We start from the raw sequence: 27,050 nt of genomic DNA on the forward strand, positions 1-27,050 counted from the left end.
CTCTGCAAAGAGGCCCTCTAGCTGTGCAGAAGATGGTAATCATGCTGAACCTCCTTTAGTGCGGAAGGGAGTCTTGCGGGAAATAAGAGGTCTTGACCTCTGAAGTATTGGACATATCGTCTTCTTGAACTGAGGAAATCTCAGGGTCAGAATCATAACTGGATAGGGGTGTAGAATCATCTAGCCTGGAGATTCTACACCTGGAAAGATGCAGACAGCTGCGCTAATCCTGCAAAAATTAGATGGTACACATGAGGGAAGCAGGGCCCCTGTAAGGATATGAACTTTGGGGTAGCCAGTCTATTAGTCCACTGCAACATTACCTGCAAGAGGGACTGCATCCATGGCGGTTCCCGTGAAAGAGGTAGTCCAAGCCGGTACCAGGTTAGAAGTCGTGGAGGACGGAATCGTCTGGCTGTGAAGCTAAGAAACACCAGACACAGAGCCCACCATGTTCCGGTGGTACAGGTCCTGCAGTTGCGCAATACTGAAGCACCCCGATCCCTGGATGCTTTGTCCATGGATACATGTACAACAATCCAGGGCCATCCCACACGCTAACTAGGAAAACTATTGTGTGTAATAAGGGGAAGTTAAATAAATGTGACCTCAAAACAGAAAGTGGGAATTAACAGAAGAGGGTTTACCCCACCCTGCAGCAATCCTCCAAATAAGAGTAATTTTGACCACCTAGAGAGGAGGCTGTGCTAGAACTAAGTGTTAGCACTGTAAGTTATAATTACATGCACACACAACATTCAATGCTTTAACAATGGGCAGTTATTGCTCAACAGTCCAAACCCCACTTGGCAGGAAAAAGTTAATGTATAACGTGACCACAGAGGGGGAGGTATACAGGAAAACAGGAGCCCTTTACTGCTCTCCAGAGACTAACTGCAGCAGGCACAAATTAAAATGGCTGCACAGAGACTCAGCTGGGAGGAGAGAGAGGAATTATCCCTATGGCATGGCTTTTGCAGTGAGGGAACGCGCAGAGGGAGCCGGGAGAGGAGCTAAAGGGGAGAGCCTACCTGTTGAACAAGAACCCCCAGGGTAACGGCTGCTTTCAATAAAAGTGCCCCACTGCCTGTGCCCTGGTAGTCTAGCAGAGGTACCAGGTGGCCTGGGCGCCCACTGCCAGCACCGTCGTTGGTCTCCCACTCAGGGGAGCCACTCTTACCTTGTTTAGCATCAGTGGTGCTCCCCGCGGCGTCCGGCTGCGGGTCCTTGGTGTGTGCCGGGGACCGGCCAAAGTCAATAACCCACTTGCTGCGGTCGCCAGCGCAGGGGGCTGGTGGAGCGGCAGCACGGGTGTCCTATAGGTGGCCTAGCACTTTTCACACATAAAATAAAACTGAAATAAAACTAAGTAAAATAAAAGAAAAACAACAGTCTCTAAAACAGTGCCTGCTTCTGCAAAGCACCAAACTAAGGGGCCTATTCATTATTGTTAAATGGTCTCAGTAACCATGCGGAAATGCTCGTTTCTGCATATTTTAGTTACCGGGCCATTCATCATCAGGGGTCCCAAATAGACCACCTGATATTCAGCAAACTTGGGAACACAACGTTTTCTGAGTTTTCTTGCGAGAACAAGAGTCATCTTTAGATGGCGCTTGTTCTCGGATCCTATCCTATGCTCCGGATCCTATGGGAAGGAGTTCCAGGGATGCTTAGAGGGATCCGAGTGGATTCCTACACTGTCTTCTCACTACCTCCCCGGCGGCTTTGCGCATGTGTGACCTCGGGTGGGTGAGGTGATAGTGTTAGAAAAATAAACCAAGGCAGCTGTGGCTATCCGAAAATTATGGTGGTCATAATGTCAATATTCCCTTATTTTATGAAATGCAGAATTACCAGATGACAAGCTGAGGTAACATCTGCCCAGGAAAACAATACATTTTGCTCTATATACTAGTGGTCAGTTGCCTTAATAGTATAGGATTTGGTGAAGCCTAAACTCGGTCATCTTTAACAAAGCTATGCTTCACTGTAAGCCAAATAAGTTAATTAGCCTTATTTTTCTAGCTCTTTTTAACCATACTTGCCAACGATTCTGGCATATTTGGGAAGCTCCCAAAATCTGCAGAATATCCCATACGCGCATGCGGGGTTTCCGAGTACCTAGAACTGTGTGTGTGTGTGTGTGTGTGTCATTGTGTATGTTTGTAGTGGAGGACTGAAAAGCTGCACATGGTATATTCCATAAAATTAAACTACGGCAGGGCACCCCTGAACCTTATTCAATTCATCCTGAGTGGCGGACTATACAACAGTCTATATATACATAAGAACTAAGCAGACCACTCAGTCTTGAACATGCAAGAAAATACAGACACAGGCAGCACTCCTCGGGTACTCAATAATCCAAGATTGTTAATCCATTAGTGTCCAGCATTTCAGATGCATTGTCTTTCATTAAGGCATTGACGAAAGATGTAATAAATGCATTTGAAAGGTTGCACAGTAATGGATTAACAAGATTGGATTATTGAGTACCCGAGGAGTGCTGCCTGTATGTGGTTAGATTTTTTTGTCATTGGTTTTGTAACCAAGTATTGGTATAAGCGTTTGCCACTGCTCCCGGACAGCAGGCTATCCTCAAGGGAATCGGTATGTAATGTCGGCTGTCTGGATACCTCCTGTCAAAATACTGACAAGTATCCCAGTGGCATCTCGATGGTTGGTAAGTATACTTACCCTCCTCCCTTATTCCCCTAACCGGGATGCCGTCTGCCGGAACCCCGAGACAACACCGGCGTTGAAATCCCAACATGACTCGGGATGGCGACGTCGGGATCCCTGCAGATGGCATCCCGATCATAAGGACACCACGGAAAAGGTGAGTAACAGCCGCGGGGGGGGGGGGGGGGGGGTAACTTAGGTCATTCCGTCCATCAGTATTTTATATCGATTCCCCCTAACCCTCCCTTCTTGTAGCCTAACCCTAACCCTCTTCACCTGCACCCTAACCTTCCCCATTAGTGCCTAAACCTAAATCTCCCCCCTTCATGCCTAAACCTAACCCTCCCCCTTAGTCCCTAACCCTAATCCCTCCCACCCCAGTGGTGCCTAACGCTCACCCCTAGGGGTGCCTAACCCTAACCTCCCTCCATTAAAACCTAACGTTAACCCCGCTATGCTGCCTAGGTCTAACCCCACCTCCCACCATGGCTAACACTAAGGACACCCTGGACTTACCTTGCTCGGGCAGCCGTCCTTCTGTGTTCCGGCATTGAGATTAAGATAGGCGTCGTATTTCAATGCCTGTTTTATGTCCCATGATGGGCTTCAGCAGGGCTGTAACTAGGGTGGTGTGACCTGTGCCATGGCACAGTGCACAGCAGGGCAGGGGGTGCTGTTTGGTCCTGTCAATTTTCCTGTTTATTATCATTCTCACTTGTAGCTTCCTCTTATTTTATTCCCAGCATCTCCTGGCTGCCCTATCTTTTCCCTGGCCCTGGATTTAGACCGGCGGCCTCTGCCGATTACATCCCATCCTCAAGCATCCCACCTTACTTCCCTTGCAAAGGGGACTGGGCTAGACATCATCATGTCCTCACCCCAAGCTGACACGTTTCGTATCATCAACCATTGGCTGGCAGGGCAGTGAAGAGACTAATGACCCCATTGCTCTGGCCTCCAAGATCTCTAGGAGGGGAGCTAAAAAATGTCAGTAAGCATGTTTTTAACACTAGGAAAAGCCTGTAAACTACGGTAGTATGCAAGCGGAACACTGTTTTGCCATGTCCGTTTCCCCACTTGCACTTGCAGTCAAAAGCACTTATAGCAGTGAAATTATAAAACTGTGGGCACAGGAGTGTCTTCTACCAGTGCAAGCACTGGTTACCACTCTATCAGACATGAGCCGTCACAGGCATGTTCCAATTGTGTTTAGTTAGCTTTGTAGAAAAACTATTACTGGTACAGCATAAACAACATTAGACTCTAATGTAGACAGGTACAAATAAAATACATTTGTGGAGAGGTTTACCATAATACTATATAAGTATGATGTTAGCCAGAATGATAAAGATGGTAAGCTTTTACCAGTGTAACAAACAGCAATGCTGCAATATGTTAAGCAATGGAGTAGACCTTTAACAACAAAATAGTCTACACAGACCCCACATCTCATTTCTCAGCAAACACCATAAGGGACTTAATATAACTGCAGATGTGCAAAGACAGAACTCCACGTTTGTAGCCATCAAGTATCACATAAAATAGCCACATTAGAAAGTAATTCCCAGGGACATTTTGCTACTAGCCAGGTGCTTCTGCACTGATATTCATACACTAGGCTCATATTCATGCACTACAGCCGTCCCCATGACGTCTGCTGGACTTATGTCTGTAAGTAGTATATAACTGTAACTTATGTCATTTTACTGCATTTGAAAACGCACCAGCTCATTAGATTTAATGCACATACAGTAGCACAGATGGTGAGTCGGAAAATGTAACGCACAGCTGGATAATACTGAAGAATAACAATTTCTACAAGGGCATAAAAAATGAAGGACAGATAAGAGACACACATGACACTGGGGGCTCTAATTTTGCCCAAACCACTCAAAGTTGGCTGTACTCAATAAATTTGTTGGCAGTAAAGTGTGCTGTAATAATCTGTTGCCTCTATTACCTGCTTGTATATCACACTAGAAAAGTAAAACAAAACCAACACCAACTCTCACCATAACCTCCCCCCCAAGCACTTCCAATACCATACAGTTGCCTTATTGCCATTATATACAGAATAGCATTCTCCACTTTGATATTGTTTTCACCCCTGATTAATATTACATGCGCACTTGTTAACACAAACACATCATTCAATTTGTGAAGCACACATTCCTGGGCAAGCGACTTACATGGCAGCCATCTAGGCAGTGGTGGAACTGTAGTACAGTGAGTGCAGTCTCTACTGTGCCCAATAATGGCGAGTCCCTGTCTCCCCCCCACCCTCCAATGACACTCCCAAGACTCCACAACACTCCCCCACTCTGCTATGATAAGAGCACAGTGAATTTCTCATCTGAGCAGCACTTGCAGTGTTCTCCCCAGGAACAATTGTACAGGAGCTCCGCTCTTATTACATGCCATCCAGCACTATCTTGCTCCAGGAGTCTGCAAAATCAGTCACGTTATACTTTCTCAGAGATACCTCCCCAGTCTGTAAGAGGCAAGATGTGGTTTAGGTGTATATGTACACACAGTACCATGCAAAGGTTTTAGGCAGGTGTGGAAAAAATGCTGCAAAGTAAGAATGCTTTCTAAAATAGAAGTGTTAATAATTTATTTTCATCAATGAACAAAATGCAAAGTGAATGAACAGAAGAGAAATCTAATTCAAATAATTATTTGGTGTGACCACCCTTTGCCTTCAAAACAGCATCAATGCTTCTAGGTACACTTGCACACAGGACCTCGGCAGGGAGGTTGTTGCAAACATCTTGGAGAACTAACCACAGATCTTCTGTGGATGTAGACTTGCTCAAATCCTTCTGTCTCTTCATGTAATCCCAGACAGACTCAATGTTGAGATCAGGGTTCTGTGGGGGCCATATCATCACTTCAAGGATTCCTTGTTCTTCTTTATGCTGAAGATAGTTCTTAATGACATTGGCTGTATGCAGTGCTTAAAGTGGTCCTAGAGACGTGGTGGGACTCACCCCCCCCCCCATCCTTGGCGCCTACTTAATAAAAGAAAGGGGCGTGGTCACGCAATTGTATCCCCGATTCAAATTACGCCACACAGTAGCACAATCTTACTCACATTACACCGCACATAGTGCCCCTGATACACATTACACCACATAGTAGTGCCCCTTTACACAATGTCCACATTAGTGCCCCTAATACACAATTCCCACAGTAGTAGTGGTGCCCCTTACGCAATGCCCACAGTAGTGCCCCTTATGCAATGTCAACAGCAGTAGTGCCCTTTGCGCAATGCCCACAGCAGGAATGCCCCTTACACAATGCCCCCAGTTGTGGTGCCTTATGCAATATCCACAGTGGTAGTGTCCCTTATGCAGTCTCCACAGTGGTAGTGCCCCTTATGCAGTGTCCACAGTGGTAGTGTCCCTTATGCAGTGTCCACAGTGATAATGCCCCTTATGCAGTACCGCCAGGAGTGGTGCCACTTATGCAGTGCCTCCAGGAGTGGTCCCCTTATGCAATGCCCCCAGAGGTGGTGCCCTATATGCAGCACGCCCAGGAGTGCTGCCCCTTCTGCAGTGCCCCCATTAGTAATGCCCCACAAGTACAGCCCCCAGTAGTATTGGCCCCCAGTAGTAGGGCCGCCTACATACAAAAAAATAGTAACACACAATACTTACCTTAAGCCCCGCTCCTGTGTCCGCTGTCATCCGACTGTCTGCTCCTCAGAACTATGGGAGAGACGTCATGATGTCTCTCCCATAGTGCCCACTGAGGGTGCTGGAAGCCGGAGCTCAGGAGTGAACTCCAGCCTCCGGGCTACTGCTGATGGGAAGGAGCCGGGCACTCGCTAGTATCAAAATCTCAGCAGGCGCCAGGCAACTCCCTGCGGCGCAGGGCTGACTGGCCGGGTAAGGTGGGCTGGAGGAGGTGGAACGTAACTGGTTCCATCTCTAAATAGAACTGATGAAACGCAGTTCCGCCCCATTCCGTCCCACTTTAACCCCATGCTGTATATTTGGGGTCGTTGTCCTTCTGCAGAATAAATTTGGAGCCAATCAGACGCCTCCCTGATGGTATTGCATAATGGATAAGATTACATGCACACTTGTCAACACAAACACACAAGTCAATGCCTGTATTTCTCAGCATTGAGTACACCATTAATCCTGACAAAATCCCCAACTCCATTTGTTGAAATGCAGCCCCAAACTTGCAAGGAACCTCAACCATGCTTCACTGTTGCCTGAAGACACTCATTATTGTACCGCTTTCCAGCCTTTCGGCGAACAAACGGACTTCTGTTACAGCCAAATATTTGACTCATCAGTCCAGAGCACCTGCTGCCATTTTTCTGTACCCCAGTTCCTACGCTTTCGTGCATAGCTAAGTCGCTTGGCCTTGTTTCCACGACGAAAGTATGGCTTTTTGGACGTAATTCTTCCATGAACAGCACTTCCGGCCAGACTTCTCTGAACAGTAGTTTGGTGTACCTGGGTCGCACTGGTTTCTGCCAGTTCTGAGCTGATGACACTGCTGGACATCTTCAGATTTCGAAGGGAAGTAAGCATGATGTGTCTTTCATCTGATGCACTAAGTTTCCATGACCGACCACTGCGTCTTTGGTCCTCAACATTGCCAGTTTCTTTGTGCTTCTTCAAAAGAGCTTGAACAGCACATCTTGAAACCACAGTGTGCTTTGAAATCTTTGCCTGGGAGAGACCTTGCTGATGCAGTATAACTATCTTGTGTCTTGTTGCGGTGCTCAGTCTTGCCATGGAGTATGGCCTGTGACATGAAATGGTCTTCCACAACCTCACCTTTGTAGCAGAGTTTGGCTGTGCCTCACCCATTTGTAAGCCTCCTACACAGCTGTTTTTGTTTCAGTTAATGACTGTGTTTCAACCTACATATGAAAATGATGATCATTATTACCTGTTTAGTATGATTGGCTAACCATAGACCTGACTATAATCCTACAAAATCCCCGACTTTGTGCAAGTGTACCTAGAAGAATTGATGCTCTTTTGAAGGCAAAGGGTGGTCACACCAAATATTGATTCAATTTAGATTTCTCTTCTGTTCATTCAGTACTTTGTTAATTGATCAAAATAAACTATAAAGCTTTCGATTTTTTAAAGCATTCCTACATTTCAGCAAAGTTTACAGTATTGTGTGTGTGTGTATATATATATATATATATATATATATATATATATATATATATATATCTAAAAGAGTCTTTGAAAATTAAGTCTGTGTCCAACCACCCAGCTGGTAAACTTTCCTGGGGAGAACACTGAAATGCCCAGTGGGTTCACAGGTCAGAAAAACATTCTCAGTAGAGGCCCATTCTCTGCTCCTCTTAGGTTGCAGTAGCAGAAGCATCCTAAGGAGACACACGCAAGAAAGCTACTCAATTTCTGAAGCACATACTGCAGGGTATAAAATTTACATGCAATAAAAAATATATAGCTTAATGGTATTGCACAGGTGCTTGTAAAGGGCGGTGTTTACTCTGAACCACAGAAAAAAAGGGTGTTCCCTCCAGCACACTGCAACAATATCAGCAAAAATACTTGAACCCTACATGATAATAGAAATTCAGAGGTATTAGTTGCATACATTTGCAAATATATGATTAAGCGCCGGGCCAGAGTCAAGGCTCCTCTATACCGGGGATGGTCCTTGGCTGGATTCTTTTGGGGTGCCCTGCGCCTCAGACGTGAACCCCTGAATGTTAGGGACACCGGTATAGAGGAGCCTTGACACTGGCATAATCATATATTTGCAAATGTATGCAACTAATACCTCTGAATATCTATTATCATGTAAGGTTTTCTGTGGTATATAATTTACATGGCAGCTTTTTTTAGCAGTTGTCCGATAACTCTGAAATAGAAAACCAGGACACCCCAGGCACGTGAAAGATGCCCACTCTATCAAGTCCATCTTACTACACTCTTGGCAGAAAATTACAGTAAAAAAATGGTTTTACAGTCCTATGCCTGCAACAATCCAAATGCTTCAGGAATCCAAAATCTTGGGAAAATGAGACTTTAAAGTTAATGATTTCCAAGATAAAAATCATAAAACCAAGGACCCTGTAATCAGTGCTTTGCCCAATGGCAATCAAAGTATTACATTGTCTAGTGCTCAAACACGATTTCACCTACAGATGGTTCTGCACTTTCAGGAGCTCATTTGTGTGGATTGAGGTGTAGGGTTCCTGCGCAGTATGTGCTATAGAATGAAATGAAAATGAAATCCATGATGGTGGTAAATGATATTGCCAAAAATACTTGAAACACATAACCTATGCTTTATTAAAAAAAATAAACTAGTGAAACATGTGTTGCCAATATTTTGCTAGTATGCAAAAGAAAAAAAAAATAGAAGAAATTACATATCATACCTGTAAACATATGGCTAGGTTAACACGACAGCCAAAGGATGTGCTTACAGCCCTCGGATGGAGGCCCAGGTCTTTAAATAACTTTGAAAAAGATTGTGTTAAAGAGATTCGAGGGCGCTCCTCAGCCACTACCACACAGGTCCGTACTCTAGAGAGGTCCAAGCCCCTTGCCTACAAGAACAAGTGACAAAGGTCATTTATGCACCCAAAAAACATATACATAGTATGAAAATACAAGTATCTAAAATTACAAAAATACAAATCTTGGTGGCTCCCTCCATGCCCAGGAATTGCTCTTTCAGAGCTAAGAGACTAAAGCATACTCTTTTTATTTATGCGCATTTCAGTTAGACTAGAACCATGGAGTGCACCGATGTTTTTGGGTGACTTCTCGATATCATATATTTAACCACAGTGTTAGTACTATTCTCTTTTTTTTTTTTTAAAGGATTAAGCCTCTCCTCTAAAGTATATAGAACCATGAGGGTCCCACTCCTACAGACAGTGGGTTTATCAAAGGCCCAACATCTAAGAAAAGTTTCAATGAATACAGTGCTCATTTGGTGTTGACAATGCTGATTGGACTGCTGCTGTGGCTCAGTGGGAATATAAAACTCTATATATAAACTTTACATTTCTATGGCAAAACTTCACCTATGTTTAATATAATGAAATATGAGTCACATAACTGTGGCTGATTATGGAACTATTAAAGAGCAAATATAAGAACTGTGCCAACTGTATCCTGGGCGACGAATCTATAATGAAATGACTGGACAACTAGAAATTTAGTTAGAAGTGAGAAAGCTGTGTCTCTTTTCTACTATAATTATTATTTATGAATTATTGATTTTTATGATTTCTACTGACAAAGCAGCTGTGAAACTGTTGTACTATGGCATTATGGGCTCCATTTACTAACGAGTTTGAGGGTAAGTTAGATTTTACTTTTTCTTCTCTGCAGGGTTTTTTAATTTTTGTTTTTCTACTGGTATTTAACATCCGCCTGCTTGCCGGCGAGCAGTATTGTTAAAAACCTGTTTCTCTGTCCAAAAAACTCTGACGAATTAAGTTTTTTTTTCTGTGATGGGCGCATGCACCGTGTGTTAGTATTTCCGACACATGTGCAGCCTGCGAGAACGGACGCCGAGTCTTCTTTTTTTTTGTGTTGGGGCAGGTTGGAGGGTTTCCCGGCCGGCTATGACTTCTTCTGCTATGCTGCCTGGCTCCCCTCTAGGATCCCCGAATGGCAGCAGCAGCAACCTCCCTTCCTAGAACACGGTGTCTGCTGGGCTGGCGCTGCAGTTGCCTCTAACCCTCAGGGATGGAGCCAGCTGTGTGCTGGGCTGCTGCGAGAGGTTGAAAGGGGTGCTGCCGGCTGCTGCGGGAGGGAGGGAGGAAGGGAGGTGGGGGCACCGCCTGCTATGCATGGGGGGGGGCTATACTGCTCGTTGATAAATATCAGCACCCTACTATTTATGATGTATATATGAAAAATAAAATAGTGCTGCATTAACAGTGCACTGTCAGGACTCATAAATAGCTGCAGCACCATTTATCATTCCTAACGAGTGTTAAACCCATAAAACTTGTTAGTAAATGGAGCCCTATATACCAAGAAGAGAGTTACTTGCCTAAGTCACTTCTGCTTGAGAAGGTTGTAAAATAAAGATAATCCATTTCTATTCTCTAACCAAAGCAGAGTCTTACAGGCCATTATTAATACTCTACTGCTAATGGTCTCATTTCTTTCGATTGTATACTGAAGACACTGGCTTTATGCAAGAAATGCCAACAGAAAAAGTAGTTACACTGAAAAAGGGAAACTACTAAATGAAAAGTAGGGGATTGTGAAGAACAGGACGTCAATTTTACTTTCTCCAACCGCCCCCAGCCTATCGGCTCTGATTTACTGACTCAGGTGATTAAGTGCAACAGCACAGAGACTGTGCAACAGCGCTACTGTGATGCGGGGGATGATTAGGCATTCATACTACCCTTCGCTGTCTGTGGTTGTAGCACCATGAGCTAAAGAGGTGAACTAACCATCTGCTCTAAATAGAGAAGAGTTACTGTAAGGTACTGTAAGTGAATCTTGGTGTAAAATGTTCTTTATGTTAGATGTTGGTTGGGATGTGCTATTTCTATTTTTTAGGAAAATGGACATTCTCTAACAGGGATAGTTATCCATTGAATATGTCAGGAGGACATGACAGGCTATGGATGGCATGCCACACAACATTTCACATGGTAAACACGATTTCCCTTAAGTAAACACCACTTTTTGCAGTTACAATATTATTTGCACTCCAAATATTGGAACTGTATTGCAAAAATGTAGGGACTGTTGGGCGGTATGCATTGTTGCTCCCTAGGGATACCCAGCATAACTCAAAACAAACACTGCTCAGCACCAAAGGAGATTAGAAGATGATGAGGGTCTGCAAAGGTAGGGTAAGTAATGCAAAGGACAGAGATGTGTGCAGCCCTTTAGTTGACAGGAAATGCAGCCATCCAACAAAGCATCACGTTCAACACCTCTCGTCTGAGCATGTGAATGACCATGACAGAAGTCATCATCCAGTAAGGACTATCATCCAATCCTTCAAGGGGCCTATGTACTAAGCCTTGGAGAGTGATAAAGTGGACATAGATAAAGTAACAACTATGCAGCTCCTACTGTAATTGTCACTTTACAGGTTGTGTTTGAAAAATGACAGGAGCTGATTGATTGGGAATTTATCTCCATGGCTTAGTACATAGATCCCCAAATCTCCTATGGTTCTGAGTGCAGCATTCTAATGAAGTGACAGCAAAGATCTGTTTGAAGGGGCAAGGGGGGGGGGGGGGGAGAGAGAGAGAGAGAAGAGGGGCTATTTAGATAAAAGAGGGGCTATCTTAGGGTTTACAATACCTTTAAGAACTAATCCAATTTTTCTGTACACAACATACACGATGTGCTATCTAGAATAGAACATATCTAAAAGGCAGAAACCCAGCTGTTAGGAATAGGTTATTTATACTTATAGAACCACATCATGATTATGAGAACACCACACATTAGGGTCTTAGGGACTATAAAGTAATAAGCAAAAATGACATTTTTAAACCATAATGACATCACAGTATATACAAAGAAAACAATGGGAATAATGTATGACAAAGGCACAATATGGGGTGAAATGTATTTACTACCTTTAGGGATTCAGTCTGCAAGCCAAGACCCTTGGTACAAAGTTCCATTACAGAGTAGGAACAGAATGTGTCTCTCACTTTGTACTGACTCACAGCGAGAAGCCACAAGGCAGGATTGATCTCCAGCTCTGAGGGAGGAATTAGAATAGACTGGTGTCCTGAATATACGCTGTAAAGACAGGAGACATATTAGGATGCTGCAGGTGTCAAGCAGTAGTGTTTTATGACATGACCATTGCTGAGTGAGCAAGCCCCTATGACGTGTATATAGTTACTAAATCTGATTTACTATTTTATTTTACTAATCTATGGTATACATTTTATATGCCAAACTGCATTGAGCAATAACGAATATTAATGTGAAATATACCCATTTAAGAATATAGGACGCATCTGCTTTGTATTTTAGAAGACACAATATACAGTATATTAATATTTAGGTTATCCTTTCATTATCACCATGTTATCATACTCGTCTTATTATTTTGTTTATATCTGTCAGTGAAATACACTATCAGGTCATGTATTCTGGATTTACTTGATTTGTGATTCAAAAGTATTGAATGTTAATTAATAATATGTACAGCGGAGCTGATAAAGAGTGCAAGCTATGCCAGGTAGAGTAGCATATCTTACACGACTTCACACTGCGCAAGCACAGAAAGCAAATACACGAAAACATGCTTAGACATGTTGTATGACCAGAGGTGGAACAGAGTGAGGATGGGTGTTTTCTCATAGGCAAAGTTAAGTTAGGGTGTGTTCATTGGGATAAGCATATTTTGCACACGCTATTGGCAGGTACATGTACACGCTGAGGATGATGACCTGTTACAAACTAGGTGGATTTTATGGATATTCAATGCTTGTATGTACTTATTATATTATAATTATCCTTCCTTATAGCATCAACCTTATTATAACAACAACACTGTTTGCTGTGTATACGTTGGAGTTATAAAGAGGAAATCTTTATCACAATATATTACACAAGACATCCTGAATTTTATATTTACTTAAGGATTGATTATATATAAAATATATGTAAAAACACACACACACACACACACACACACACACACACACACACACACACACACACACACACACACACACACACACACCAGCTGTAAACAGGCAGGAAGGGCAAACACTAAGGTTCAGCAATTTAAGACGAGCAAAGAAATCCGATCTCCGAGTGACAATAAAATTAAATGCACAATTCTGAATGTATAAAAAACATAATTGCAGAAGACTAATTAACTAATACAAAAGTTTCACAGCTCTGTTTATACAACTACATTAGCTAGTGAGCCACAACTAATGGTCTTAAACCCAATATCCAGTAAAACCAACCCCCTACCTCCATTATTACCATTATTATGCTGCTGACTATTCCATAATGAACATTTAAAAAAAGAAAAAGAGAGATATATATATAAAAGGTCCGTGTGAGGATCGTAACATCAATGGGCTGATTGTAGTCTGATATGCTGGAATAAAAACATGCTGATCATTTCAAGTCTGGTGAGCACACCCCTTATTTTGAATACTGTATGGATCCCTTGGCTTCAAGGAATTGGTGTGGGGTGCCCAGCCGAAGCTGAAATGATGGAGTTTGGAGTGATTGTGGACCAATAGGATTTTCTTAGAATATTATATATATATATATATATATATATATATATATATAGATATATATATATATATATATATACACACACACACACACACACACTTTGAGACAACACAGCACTCCTAAATAAAAAAAAAAGTTCTTGGAAACAAATTGGAGAAACAATTAGGATTTGGTTGAAACTGTCGTCGAGCGGGCTGCTGACAACTATTGGACGCTGTATTTTTCATATATGACCTTCACAATAAGGGGGGGGGACAGCAACAAGTGAATATATATAAACACACATATATATATATATATATACACATATACATACAGAGCCTTGCAAGAGTATTCACCCACCTTTGCATTTTACATGTTTTGTTGCCTCACAACCTGGATTTAAAATGGATTGTTTGAAGGTGTGCATCATTTCATTTACAGAACATGCCTACAACTGTGAAGTTGTGTTTTTTTTACATTGTGAATCAAACAACATTTAGGGCAACATAACAGAACTCTTCAGCGTGCATAACTATTCACCCCCTAAAGTCAGTAATTTATCGAGCCACCTTTTGCGGCAATTACAGCTGCAAGTTGCTTTGGATAAGTCTCTATGAGCTTGCCACATCTTGCCCCTGGGATTTTTGCCCATTCCTCAAGACAAAACTGCTCCAACTCCTTCATGTTGGATGGTTTCCACTTGTGAACAGCAATCTTCAAGTCTGACCACATATTCTCATTTGGATTGAGATCTGGGCTTTTACTAGGACATTCCAACACATTTAAATGTTTCCCCTTAAACCACTCGAGTGTTGCTTTAGCAGTATGCTTTGGGTCATTGTCCTGCTGGAAGGTGAACCTCCGTCCCAGTCTCAAATCACAGACAGACTGAAACAGGTTTAGCCCAAGAATATCCCTGTATTTAGCACCATCCATCTTGCCCTCGACTCGAATCAGTTTCCCAGTCCCTGCTGCTGAAAACATCCCCACAGCATGATGTTGCCACCACCATGTTTCACTGTTGGGATGGTGTTCTTGGGGTGATGGGATGTGTTGGGTGTGCACCAGACATAGCGTTTTCCGTGGTGGCCGAAAAGTTAAATTTTAGTCTCATCTGACCAGAGCACCTTCCTCCATAAATTTGGGGAGTCGCCCACATGCCTTTTGGCAAACTCAAATCGTGTCTTCCCGGTCTGTGAGTTTTGGTGGACGGCCCTCTCTTGGCAGGTTTGTTGTGGTACCATGTTCTTTCTATTTGATGATGATGGATTTGATGGTGCTCCGGGGGATCATCAAAGATTTGGATATTTTTTTTTTTATAACCCAACCCACAATTGTACTTCTCAACAACTTTGTCCCTGACTTGTTTGGAGAGCTCCTTGATCTTCATGGTGTGATGCCTTTTGTTTAGTGGTATTGCAGCCTCTGGGGCCTTTCAGAAAAGGTGTGTTTATACTGACAGATCATGTGACACTTAGATTTCACACAGGTGGACTTCATTTCACTAATTATGTGACTTCTGAAGGTAATTGGTTGCACCAGAACTTTTGAGGGGCTTCATAGCAAAGGGGGTGATTACATACTGTATGCACATGACAATTTCCGGAATTTTATTTATAAAGATTCTTTTTTATATATATTTTTCTCATTTCACTTCTGCAAATTAGACTATTTTGTGCAGATCCATCACATAAAATTCAGATAAAAAAATAAATAAATAAATTACAGGTTGTAATGTAACAAAAAGGTAAAAAGACAAGGGGGTGAATACTTTTGTACATGTCCTGATGACGAGTTATTAAAACTCGAAACGTTGACTGCTAAGTGACTGGAGTGAGACCTTTCTTTTAAGTCCGGAGAGTGACACTGCTTTGCATGACTACTTACCTTCTTCAGTGAGCACCACGGCCAGAGAACGCTGTTTTGGGAGTGCCTGCTTCTCGTGGAACTATATATATATATATATATATATATATATAATCTGTACTTTTATATCTCTATATCTCCCACATGCTGCCAAAAGGAAGCTGGATGGGAGCAAGACTAACCCTGCATGCTACCCATGCATCAAGCATGGTCTCTCCTGTGTATAAGGACCAGAGAAAAACTGATTATTGTTCACATATACATAGCACTAAGAAATATATGGCTCCAATTATACGAGCCCTGATGGGTCGTTTTTTTTTTTTATTTTTTTTATTTAAACAAATTGCTTTTTAACAGACATTGAATGGAAAACTCACAAAATCTCATACATATCTAACAGGGGAATATGCGAAGAACATAGAGAATAGACAGCATGCGCTACATGCATACTGTGCATGTACAATAATTACACAATAGAAATTAAAATCAAACTTTACTTTATTTACTTGGAACAAACTGAAGACTCAAAACATACCTACAGAGGCACCATAGGACAAAGCCCAGGCCACAATAAGGATCCAGACAAATAGCCACCTCTCTGGATGGGTAGAGTTCACACTGAAGTTTAATGGATCGACAGAAGGCACTAGTGGCTGCATGGGACATCTGCAAAACAGACACACTCTGTTTATCTATACTCCTGTCACCATTTGTAGCCCTACTATATCATCATCGTGTATCACATGCAGCCAGGCTTAGATCTGTAGCCCCGGTCCACGGACAAAAGAACTGCAGATATATTTATTTGGTTATGTATGCCTGTCAACATAAGAGAATAATAATAATTTTAATTAATAATATACTTATTTTTTATGGTTGTATAGAGGACATGTAGAGGAAGTTGGGCTATTGACTTGAAATGGGAAGGAGGGGGAAAAACATTTAAAATGGCAGAGATAGGCCAAAGATTTTAATTTTGGCCTTCATGACTACTTTGTTTTGCCATGGTACCAAAAAGAATAAGAATATACCAAAATATAGAAAAGCATAAAACTTTTGATATTTTACACCTACAGTATATCTACATATAACGTTTCCCAGATATTAGGTACTGCACTACAGTGGTGGCAAATTACCAGTAGGCAATTTTGTAAATGATCAGAACTCTCCCAGGAGACAGACCTGTTCCATGGTCGCCCCATCTTCCCCCTCCATCCTGCCAATTCTAATTTTTTTCTCCCAGTTTCTCCCACTCATCCGATCCAACTCACCTCCCACTTCCTGCTTCACCCAATCCCTCTTTCTCACTGCATGTTCCCATCCTGCCCACCACCCCAACCTTTCTCTCTGATCAGGCAGAGTTGGGTGTGGCGGAATGGTTGACATGTGAAATGTAGAAACAACAGAAATAGATATGTGGTCGTTTGTGCTATTCAGCTGCTGGTAGGTGGTGTCAAAAACGAAAGTGTCCCCACACCTTCACCAAAATTTACATGCACAACAAAAATATTGAAACCTCCTTTCTAGCGCTGACAATACATTACAGTTGCAGATTCCCACTGGGGTTTCTACAAGGTAAGTCCCCACAAGATATGTGAGGTTGTTTCCAGTGTAAATACCCAAAAAATAAGGGGAAAATAGTACATATAGTGAAGTACGATTTATTACATAAAACAAACAAACATAAAAATAATGGCATCCAAAATAATTTTCAGAGAGAACAGAGTATCCCCCAAATGGCTGGAAAGGCTGCAATTACCGGCTATATATATTAGGACTATATTAGGACCTTTGGACATTTCATTGGCCGGACACAGCAAAGGATCATGGGACATGTAGTTCGGTCTCTGTCTAGGGATCAGCTGTGCCCGTGATTAGATAGAGTATTTAAAGGAGATGAGAAAGTATGAAGGCATCCGCTACCACCTTGAAAAAGACCGCAGCACGGGGTAGAAACGCGTCGGTGCACGAGGAGACGGAGTTACCGCTCAGTGGCAGGCAATATGTGATCCGGCAGTGGAGAGTGAAGCAGACAACCAGGGAGATATTCCGGACATCACACGGGGTTGAATTTACTACGAACTCTGTAAAAGACACCTAGCCGGTAATTGCAGCCTTTCCAGCCATTTGGGGGATACTCTGTTTTCTCTGAAAAATTTTTTGGATGCCATTATGTTTATTTTATGTAATAAATTGTACTTCACTATATATACTATTTTCCCCTTATTTTTTGGGTATCAACCCGGGGATTTACACTGGAAACAACTTCACATATCTTGTGGGGACTTACCTGGGAGAAACCTGTCGAAGCTGGAATTTTGCGAATGGCCGCCTAAGCGCCATTTTAGATAAACTCACACTTTAGTACATGTGGCAATATTACTATTAGCATCATGCGATTGCATCTGTGACCATCGCCATAAGTTACGGCGATTCATCAAAAGCCCATTTCATGACTTTACGTAGTTTGGGTGCTCTGGATAAAGTGTGTATATTATAATTCCCCTAAAGGATATATTTCAGAAATGGCTGTACAATATGTCAAAATTGGATTGCATTAGCTAAACAGACAAAATGGCCACGTGACAACTAGCCTGTGTAGACAAGCTTCATGGACATAACGTCTGCTCTCACTCCAGGTGGCCCTGCTCGAATACAGCAAGAGGGTCGTTTGTAGCACCTTACATTAACAGGTTTCCTACAATAAAATACCTTCAAAGCCAAGAGTGTTATCTGAGGTTTGGGTCTTGTAGCTGTGCTAATTTGCATCCACACAGGCCCTGGGAGAACAAAGACCAGTATTTTGGAGCCTGAAAAGGGTGGGGGCTGCTGGGGCATGAGCAAGTCATGGAACTATAAGGCTCAGCATTCCACACTGCTAGGTGTTCACTTAGTTCAAGTGAGATTTAAGTGCACCATTTCTCATACACACATTAATACGCACAATTGCGCTGTTAACTAGTCGCATATTAGCGAATGCATAAGATCCTGTATGAAAACACTGAATATTAGCTCCATGCACACGCATCTGCCCCAAGTTAACTAGCGTCTTTACATCAAACCCCACATACTCACACCTTACATATTCACATACAAGGTTCCATAAGCTTTAAGGTATAAGATTCAAGTATGCACATTTACTATAATTGCTATGAAATAAAGGTTATTTCGTAACTAAGGTTCTATACATGATAAGTAAGCCGTGATTGGTATTGTACTGATGCGTACTCTTTCAACAGTATTCCGGTACCATCGGTGTGGAGATCGCATCATGCATTCTCAACTTATGGACCGCAGAGACTTCAAGCAACAAAATGTACATTATATGAACAACTGTTAGGATGTTGCATGAGGCAGGAAACCAGAGACCCCCAGTTGTTAGAGGATGGGTTGTGTCTATTTGAATCAACCTGTTAAATGCCTTGTAACATATGCCCTCTCCTTTAGGACCAATGGTATTAGCAACAAACTTCTCTATTGTGTTGTTTATTTCTGGGAGGTATAAATATGTGTGCTCTGACCCTGGGTTCCTAGTCTTTGTGCTGAATGCTGATTGACTAGGGGTTTCTTGCTGATGCCTAACATCTGGACCAGAGAGCGCTGCGTATGTATAATTGTACTTGGGTCTGTATAATCTCTTTGCGCTAAGATTATATGAGGATCATAGCGTGTAACTGCTGTACTTTTACTTGAATAATACTTTGTGCTTTGGAACCACAGATTCTAGGTCTGGAGACTTTATTTACTGTATGACTGCGTACGCAAATTAGCGTCATCCTTAGAGGTTTATAGGTAGGATATTAGAAGGTATAGGCAGGGGTATATAGAGGTTCAAAGGCAGTATCCTTAGTTGGGGGCTCATCGTGAAGTCACTTAGCTACTCATACGGCACATACGGTTATCGATATCTCAGCAAAGGGTGGAGTGGCCACATGCAGGGTTTACCTGCAACCGCTTTGTGCTGAAAGATCGCTATCCATTTTCGTGTGAGCCAAGGAAGCTGACTAGAATCCAGGGACAAGAGAGGAAAAAGTTTGTTTTCCTTTGTTGATAGAACCTGACGTTTAAAGGGGTGCCGCAGTATTGAGCACGCGGCTGAGTCGCAGTTTTGCATACAGTAAAGACGCACTTTTGCGTACGCAGCTAAAAAGTTGTCATACGGTTGTGTGGTAGTCGCATTATTGTGTATGTGACTGGTCGCACAATAGCGTATACGTACTTCCGGTTGTGCTGCCACGTGTTTAAATAAAGCCGTTGAGGTTTACATTTTTCAATTGTTATCAATATCTGGGTTAATGTGTATTTTTCTGCGCAGGAAAAAGTGTGTAACAGTGAGTATTTGTTGGTAGGGGTAACTTGTTCCCTACAGTTAGAGGTACCGTATGACCTTTAAGCGTTAAGTGATAGTCGCTCGGTAAGCAGCTTACCGTTTTATACACAGTAGCAGGTGTACATGTTGTCTTTGTTGTAGAGAGGTGCATGGAAGTAGCCGACTTAAACTTCCATAGGTGTGGAAGTTGCCTTACTAAATCTTATCCGGGTGTGGAAGTTGCCTTTTTCAAATCTTATCCAGGTGTGTGGGCGCTGCCGTTTAAATCGTCTACAGGTAAGTGAAAGTATCTTGATTGTCTTTCACCAGTTTAAATCTTTATTTAAAAGTGTAGGATTTGTCTCAGAATGGGAGCCGCGCGAACAATAGAGATTTTAGACAATGATGTGCTCCTAATTGAAGCGCCGTTTGGATCGGCCCGTCGTATTATGCATACTAAGTACGGTACTTATGCGATAAGGTATTGTGATGTATGGTTTAAAATGACGATGAAGAGTGTTAGACCGTTTCCCAGAATTGGTAGTTTTGATAAAGATGTATCAGATAATGTCCAGGACCACATCAGTCTGATGCGCTCCCGAGAGAAAAAGGTAAAATATTATAAATGTTTAAAGTTGTGGCAGCATGAATGGGATGCGTGGCTTAAAAATGTGCAAGCGACGCAAACTAGCGTTGCGAGCGCATTGCCAGAGAATACATCCACGACGCTAAATTGCAATATGGACGAGCCGCAAAATGGCACGCACGTGCAGCAAGGTAGCGTTGTGGAGAGTATTGCCAGCAGTTCACGATCACCACTCCCAACTTATGTGGATGGAGGTGCAAGTACAGTTACCAAAAATACCCATAAAAATGTAACAAGCAATTTGTACCCTCTCTTAAGCAAACAAAGAAAATGTTTATGATGTGGATGATGAGCCTATTGTAATGTCTGCCATTTCCCATGCTGTGCAAATGATAGATGCTGCATCACCACAATCATGAGTGGTGCCGCCATCTCCATCGGTAACAGGAAGGGAAGTGCTAACACCCTCTGCACCCATTAGAGGAAGTTGTTAATACCATACGTAGCAGCAGCAGATTAAACCCCCAGCCAGGTAACAAGGTCAAAGGTAGCAGCGCTGCCGGTCTGCATCCCATTCGGACAATAACTGTTCCAAATGGAAATGCAGATGCGAACGGTGTAGTGCCCACGAGGGAAGTAGTAATGCATTGTCCCTGGACAAGAGCAGAACTAAACTCCATCATAAATGATTTCCCCGATCCCAAAAAGGAACTAGCCAAATGTCAAAGATTTTTGAGAAATTTGGGTAGTTCTCAAGAGCCAACTAATAAAGATTGGCGTGTGGTGTTAAGGGCCTGTCTACCACGCAATACCGACGTGACAACATTTATCACGTATTGTGTATTAGATGGTGACGTTCCCTTAATGGACCAAGTAAACCAAGGTAACATTTCCCGCATTGTAACTCAATTGGGTATATATTTTCCGGTAGTAGTTAACTGGAACAAAATTTTCCCCATTAAGCAAAAGGAGAGTGAATCTGCAGAAGATTATTGCAACCGGGCTCTGCAGGCTATCACCCAGTACACTGGGTTAGAAGATATTAAAGATAGCACTCACCATAGGGGAATGATAGTCACGGTACTCATGAACGGTCTGAAAGAGAATTTAAAGACTCGGGTTCAGACCTCACAACCTGGCTGGAGGGGAGTCACAATAGATACCCTCATAGAATCTGCCATAGAACATGATAAAAACATCTCAAAGAAGAGAGAGACCCAGAGCGAAAAACTAATGGCTGTCAGTATACAAGCTCTGGAGGGAATGACGGTAACATCACAGCCAACAGACACACTCGCATCTGCACAAACACTTACATCTGAACAGTTATATGCCCTCACTAACCCCACGCAACAACAAACACAGCTCTATTCCACAAACCCTATACAACCACAGGTCCCATACTACTCACAATACCCTTACCCTCCCTATCCTTACCCATATCCACCACCTTTACCCTCTGCTCAAACCTCACAACAACACGTGTCTTCACCAGATCCACGAACATGTTTTAATTGTAAACAAACAGGACACTTAAGTAGAAACTGTACAGTAAAAAGAGTAGGAACCCCAAATCAGGGAAGACCTTGACATCTCCATAAGGGATATGCACAGAGACCAGCAAATGTCCAGCAGGCACCAGCTCCAATTGTGTCCGTAAATGCTTTATTGGAGAATGGCAGCCAACGCTAGGGGTCAGGTCATACCTGTAGTCTACAGATAGTCAGGTTAATGGGAAGTACTAGGGAAGAACCGGTCATGATGATTGATGTAGCTGGTACTGAATATCCTTTTCTTGTAAACACAGGGGCGACCAGGTCAGTGATAAAATCTCCCGTTAATTTACAGGTGACGAACGAGACAGTACCAACAATGGGTGTAACAGGTAAAGTGGAACATTATCCTTTAAGTCCACAGAGGTTACTATTGGGCCGTTGCATACCAGGCATTCGTTCCTTCTGGCTGCTGCGACTCCTACTAACCTGCTGGGTACAGACTCGTTATGTAAGATGGGATGTGTTATATATTGCACCCCTGATGGTGTATTTTTAGATATCCCAGAGAGAGTTGCACACGAGGTGCGGGATATGTTGGACACTCCCCAAAGGATAATGCATCAGTCTACAAGTTTAAATGAAAATCCATCTCAAGTAGATGAAATGTTGTCCCAAATTCCAGATTCTCTTTGGACTAAGGATGGACAGGACACTGGATTAATGGCAAACGTAAGCCCTGTAATGGTAAATTTAAAAAGCAGTAGGCAAGCTCCAAAAATTCCCCAGTACCCACTAAAACAGGAGGTAGAATTAGGGGTTTTTCCAATAATTGAGCTATTATTGCAACAGGGAATTTTAGTTCGTACAGCTAGTGTAGCCAACAGTCTCATCTTCCTGGTGAAGAAGAGTGGTGGGAGGGGTTATAGGCTGGTACAAGACCTTAGAGGTGTTAATAAGGTAGTAGAGAGCCAATTCCCTGTAGTGCCAAATCCAGCTGTGATCCTGATGCAGATCCCACCAAATGCAACCCATTTCACTGTCATTGACCTCTGTTCTGCTTTCTTCTCTGTGCTTCTCCACCCTGTCAGTATCTATTCGCATTTACATACAGAGGTGTACAATACACATGGACACGGTTACCCCAAGGTTTCATAGACAGCCCCAGTATCTTCTCCCAGGCATTGTACGATTGTTTACAATCTTTGCAACCTGCCAATGGATCTGTTCTAATTCAATATGTGGACGATTTATTGCTATGTTCTGACTCGTTTATGTCATGTTTGAATGATACTAAACTTTTGTTGCTTCATCTCTCGCATACAGGACACAAGGTGGCTAAGGACAAACTACAGCCGTGCCAATCCAGAGTAAAATATTTCGGACACTGCCTAACCAAGGGGTTACGACATCTTACAAATGATAGAATCCAGGCCATACAGAACATGACACTGCCGCAGAACCAACAGCAAATTCGTACCTTCTTGGGAATGTGTGGATACTGTAAAATATGGATCCCAGGTTTTTCTATTTTGGCCTTACCTTTACAGGAATTAGTCTCTTCCTCAAAGCCCGATTGTGTCATACACACAGAGGAAACAGAGCAGGCTTTTCTTAGTCTTAAAGATAGTCTGACAAAAGCTCCTGCATTGGGAATACCCGATTATGATAAACCTTTTGATTTGTATTGTACGGAAGCCGATGGTTGTGCTGCAGGTGTCCTTACACAAAACATGGTGATGCCAGTAGGCCTGTAGCATACTACAGTGCCCAATTGGACACTGTGGCAAGATCACTCCCCACTTGTTTGAGAAGTGTAGCAGCTACCGCTTTATTGGTGAGTAAAAGTGAGGACGTAGTATTGGGTCATGATATGATTGTCTACACTCCCCATGCTGTATCTGCTCTGTTGAACTCAGCTCAAACCAGACACGTCTCTTCGGCTAGGTTTACCAAATGGGAACTAGCTCTAATCGCACAAGCAAACATCACTGTTAAACGTTGCAGCACGCTGAATCCAGCAACATATTTAAACATATGTACAACATGATGTACAAAGGGTGGAAGGAGGCGAGTTGCTGGCGGGAGCTGAGTTCAGCGGACATAATGATACGCACGATTGTATGGAATATCTGAATCAGACCTTTACTGCTAGACCTGACATACACGACACACCTTTAGAGAATGTAGATGTGACTTTTTATAAGGATGGGAGTTGTCATAGACAAAAAGACACAGGTGAATTATGTACAAGTTATGCTGTTGTAAATGACACAGACATCATAGAAGCTAAACCTCTTGGTCCTCCTCACTCAGCCCAGGTGGCAGAGTTAGTAGCACTAACTAGAGTGTGTGAACTGGCAGCAGGCAAATCTGCTAACATTAACACTGACTCGAGGTATGGGTTCAGGGTGGTGCACGATTTTGGGGCTCTATGGCGTCTGAGAAATTTTATGATAGCAGCAGGCACACCAGTTGCACATTCCGACACATAAAACATCTTTTAGAAGCAATCCAACTGCCCAAAGCGGTGGCAGTAATTAAATGTAAAGCCCATACATGTGAGGATGATCCGGTGTCGCTGGGCAACAGAGCCAATGAAGCTGCAAAATGGGCAGCAGAGTTAAAAATGTTTTCTCCCACTGAAAAAATAATATCTTTGCAAACAATTGATATGCTGAAATTAATTGAGATGAAAAATGTGTGTTCAATTCAGGAAAAGTCCATTTGGAAGTCCAAGGGATGTGGGCAAGTGTCCTCCGGGCTCTGGAGGACAAGGTAAACCAGTAGCCCCCAAGGCATATTACCCTAGCCTGGCTGAGGAAGCACACGGTCTGACTCATCTGGGAAAACAAGGTATGTGCAAGTTGGTGAGAGCATACTGGTGTGCACCAGGTTTTTCTTCACAAGCAGAAAAGATAGCAATGTCCTGTCTGACCTGCTTGAGGAAGAACATAGGGACAGCGATCCCTACCGAACCGTCCCACATTCCACCGACTGATGGACCTTTCCAGGTGATACAAATTGATTTCATCCAATTACCATCCTGCAGGAATCTTAAGTATGTATTAGTGTGCACTGATGTATTTTCTAATTGGGTTGAGGCCTACCCAGCGGCCACTAATACTGCTGTGTTTACTGCCAAGAAAATAGTTCAGGAATTTGTATGCAGGTATGGTATTCCTAAAATCATTGAGAGTGACAGGGGTACTCATTTCACAGGTGATGTTTTTCAAAATATGTGTAAGCTGATGGGTATTAATAGCCGACTTCACACCCCCTACCGTCCGCAAGCCAGTGCCAAGATAGAGAGGATGAACGGGACTATTAAAAATAAGTTAAGTAAAATCATGGCAGAGACTGGACTAGGATGGCCAGAAGCGTTACCTTTGGTCCTACATAGCATAAGGACCACTCATAGACCCCCTCTAAATCTGTCCCCATTTGAAATACTGTTCGGTAGACAACCTCATTTGATTATAAGTCCACAGGAAGACTTGAAGGGTAACAACGAGGAAACTGTAAAGTATCTTATATCAATGAGTAAGCAGTTAAAGCAACAGCAGCAGAAACTGAAATTGTTGTCCCATGATATGCCTGAAACTAACTGTCATGATGTTGAACCAGGAGAATATGTTATGATCAGAAATTTCTTGCGTTCAGGTTGTTTGACTGATCGGTGGGAAGGTCCGTACCAGGTGCTGCTGACAAATACTACATCTTTTAAGGTGGCTGAGAGAGATACCTGGGTCCATTCCACTCACTGCAAAAAGGTCAATCAACCGGTGGAGAAACAAGTCGGAGACAAGGCTGATAGCGTGGACCTGTCGCTCGCGAGCTTGTTCCGGGAGGATTAAAAAGGTCGTAGTGAGATACCTGAACTAAGAGAAATTTGCAGGTCTTGTTGTGACAATGGACGGGCCTGCTGTGTTCATTTTCATATTCTCTTTTAGAGTGTTCACCATCCTGGTCAGTTCAGGAATATCCAGTTTATGTGATGGGAGACCGATTGAGGAAATGGGAGTTGATGGCAGTGCTGATGGAGTGGAGTCAGGAGGAGTGCAATGCGAATCAGGGGAATTATATTTTAAAATCAGATTGTGATAGCATGTTGTTCGCTATCAAAGGGTGGACAATCGAAGGTGGAATTTTGCGAATGGCCGCCTAAGCGCCATTTTAGATACTCACACTTTACTACATGTGGCGACATTACTATTAGCATCATGCGATTGCATCTGTGACCATCTCCATAAGTTACGGCGATTCATCAAAAGCCCATTTCATGACTTTACGTAGTTTGGGTGCTCTGGATAAAGTGTGTATATTATTATAATTCCCCTAAAGGATATATTTCAGAAATGGCTGAACAGGCTTCCTACAATAAAATACCTTCAAAGCCAAGAGTGTTATCTGAGGTTTGGGTCTTGTAGCTGTGCTAATTTGCATCCACACAGGCCCTGGGAGAACAAAGACCAGTATTTTGGAGCCTGAAAAGGGTGGGGGCTGCTGGGGCATGAGCAAGTCATGGAACTATAAGGCTCAGCATTCCACACTGCTAGGTGTTCACTTAGTTCAAGTGAGATTTAAGTGCACCATTTCTCATACACACATTAATACGCACAATTGTGCTGTTAACTCGTCGCATATTAGCGAATGCATAAGACCCTGTATGAAAACGCTGAATATTAGCTCCATGCACACGCATCTGCCCCAAGTTAACTAGCGTCTTTACATCAAACCCCACATACTCACACCTTACATATTCACATACAAGGTTCCATAAGCTTTAAGGTATAAGATTCAAGTATGCACATTTACTATAATTGCTATGAAATAAAGGTTATTTCGTAACTAAGGTTTTATACATGATAAGTAAGCCGTGATTGGTATTGTACTGATGT

General features: G+C 42.7%; 1 protein-coding gene across 3 annotated transcripts in view; it reads right to left on the reverse strand.

The window, feature by feature from the left end:
- DIP2C (DIP2 acetate--CoA ligase C (putative)) overlaps positions 1–27,050 on the reverse strand; it is a 530,217-nt gene that overhangs the window by 91,356 nt on the left and 411,811 nt on the right. For all 3 annotated transcript variants that reach the window (XM_088445439.1, XM_088445438.1, XM_088445440.1), the window contains 3 exons: positions 16,297–16,427; positions 12,275–12,443; positions 9,080–9,250 (listed from right to left, as the gene is read on the reverse strand). In XM_088445439.1, coding sequence (XP_088301565.1) covers positions 9,080–9,250; positions 12,275–12,443; positions 16,297–16,427 — 471 coding nt within the window. The remainder of the gene's footprint in view (positions 1–9,079; positions 9,251–12,274; positions 12,444–16,296; positions 16,428–27,050) is intronic.

This window comes from Taudactylus pleione, unplaced genomic scaffold (assembly GCF_031769625.1).
Source record: "Taudactylus pleione unplaced genomic scaffold, aTauple2 ptg000380l, whole genome shotgun sequence".
In the NCBI taxonomy this organism is placed as follows: domain Eukaryota; kingdom Metazoa; phylum Chordata; class Amphibia; order Anura; family Myobatrachidae; genus Taudactylus; species Taudactylus pleione.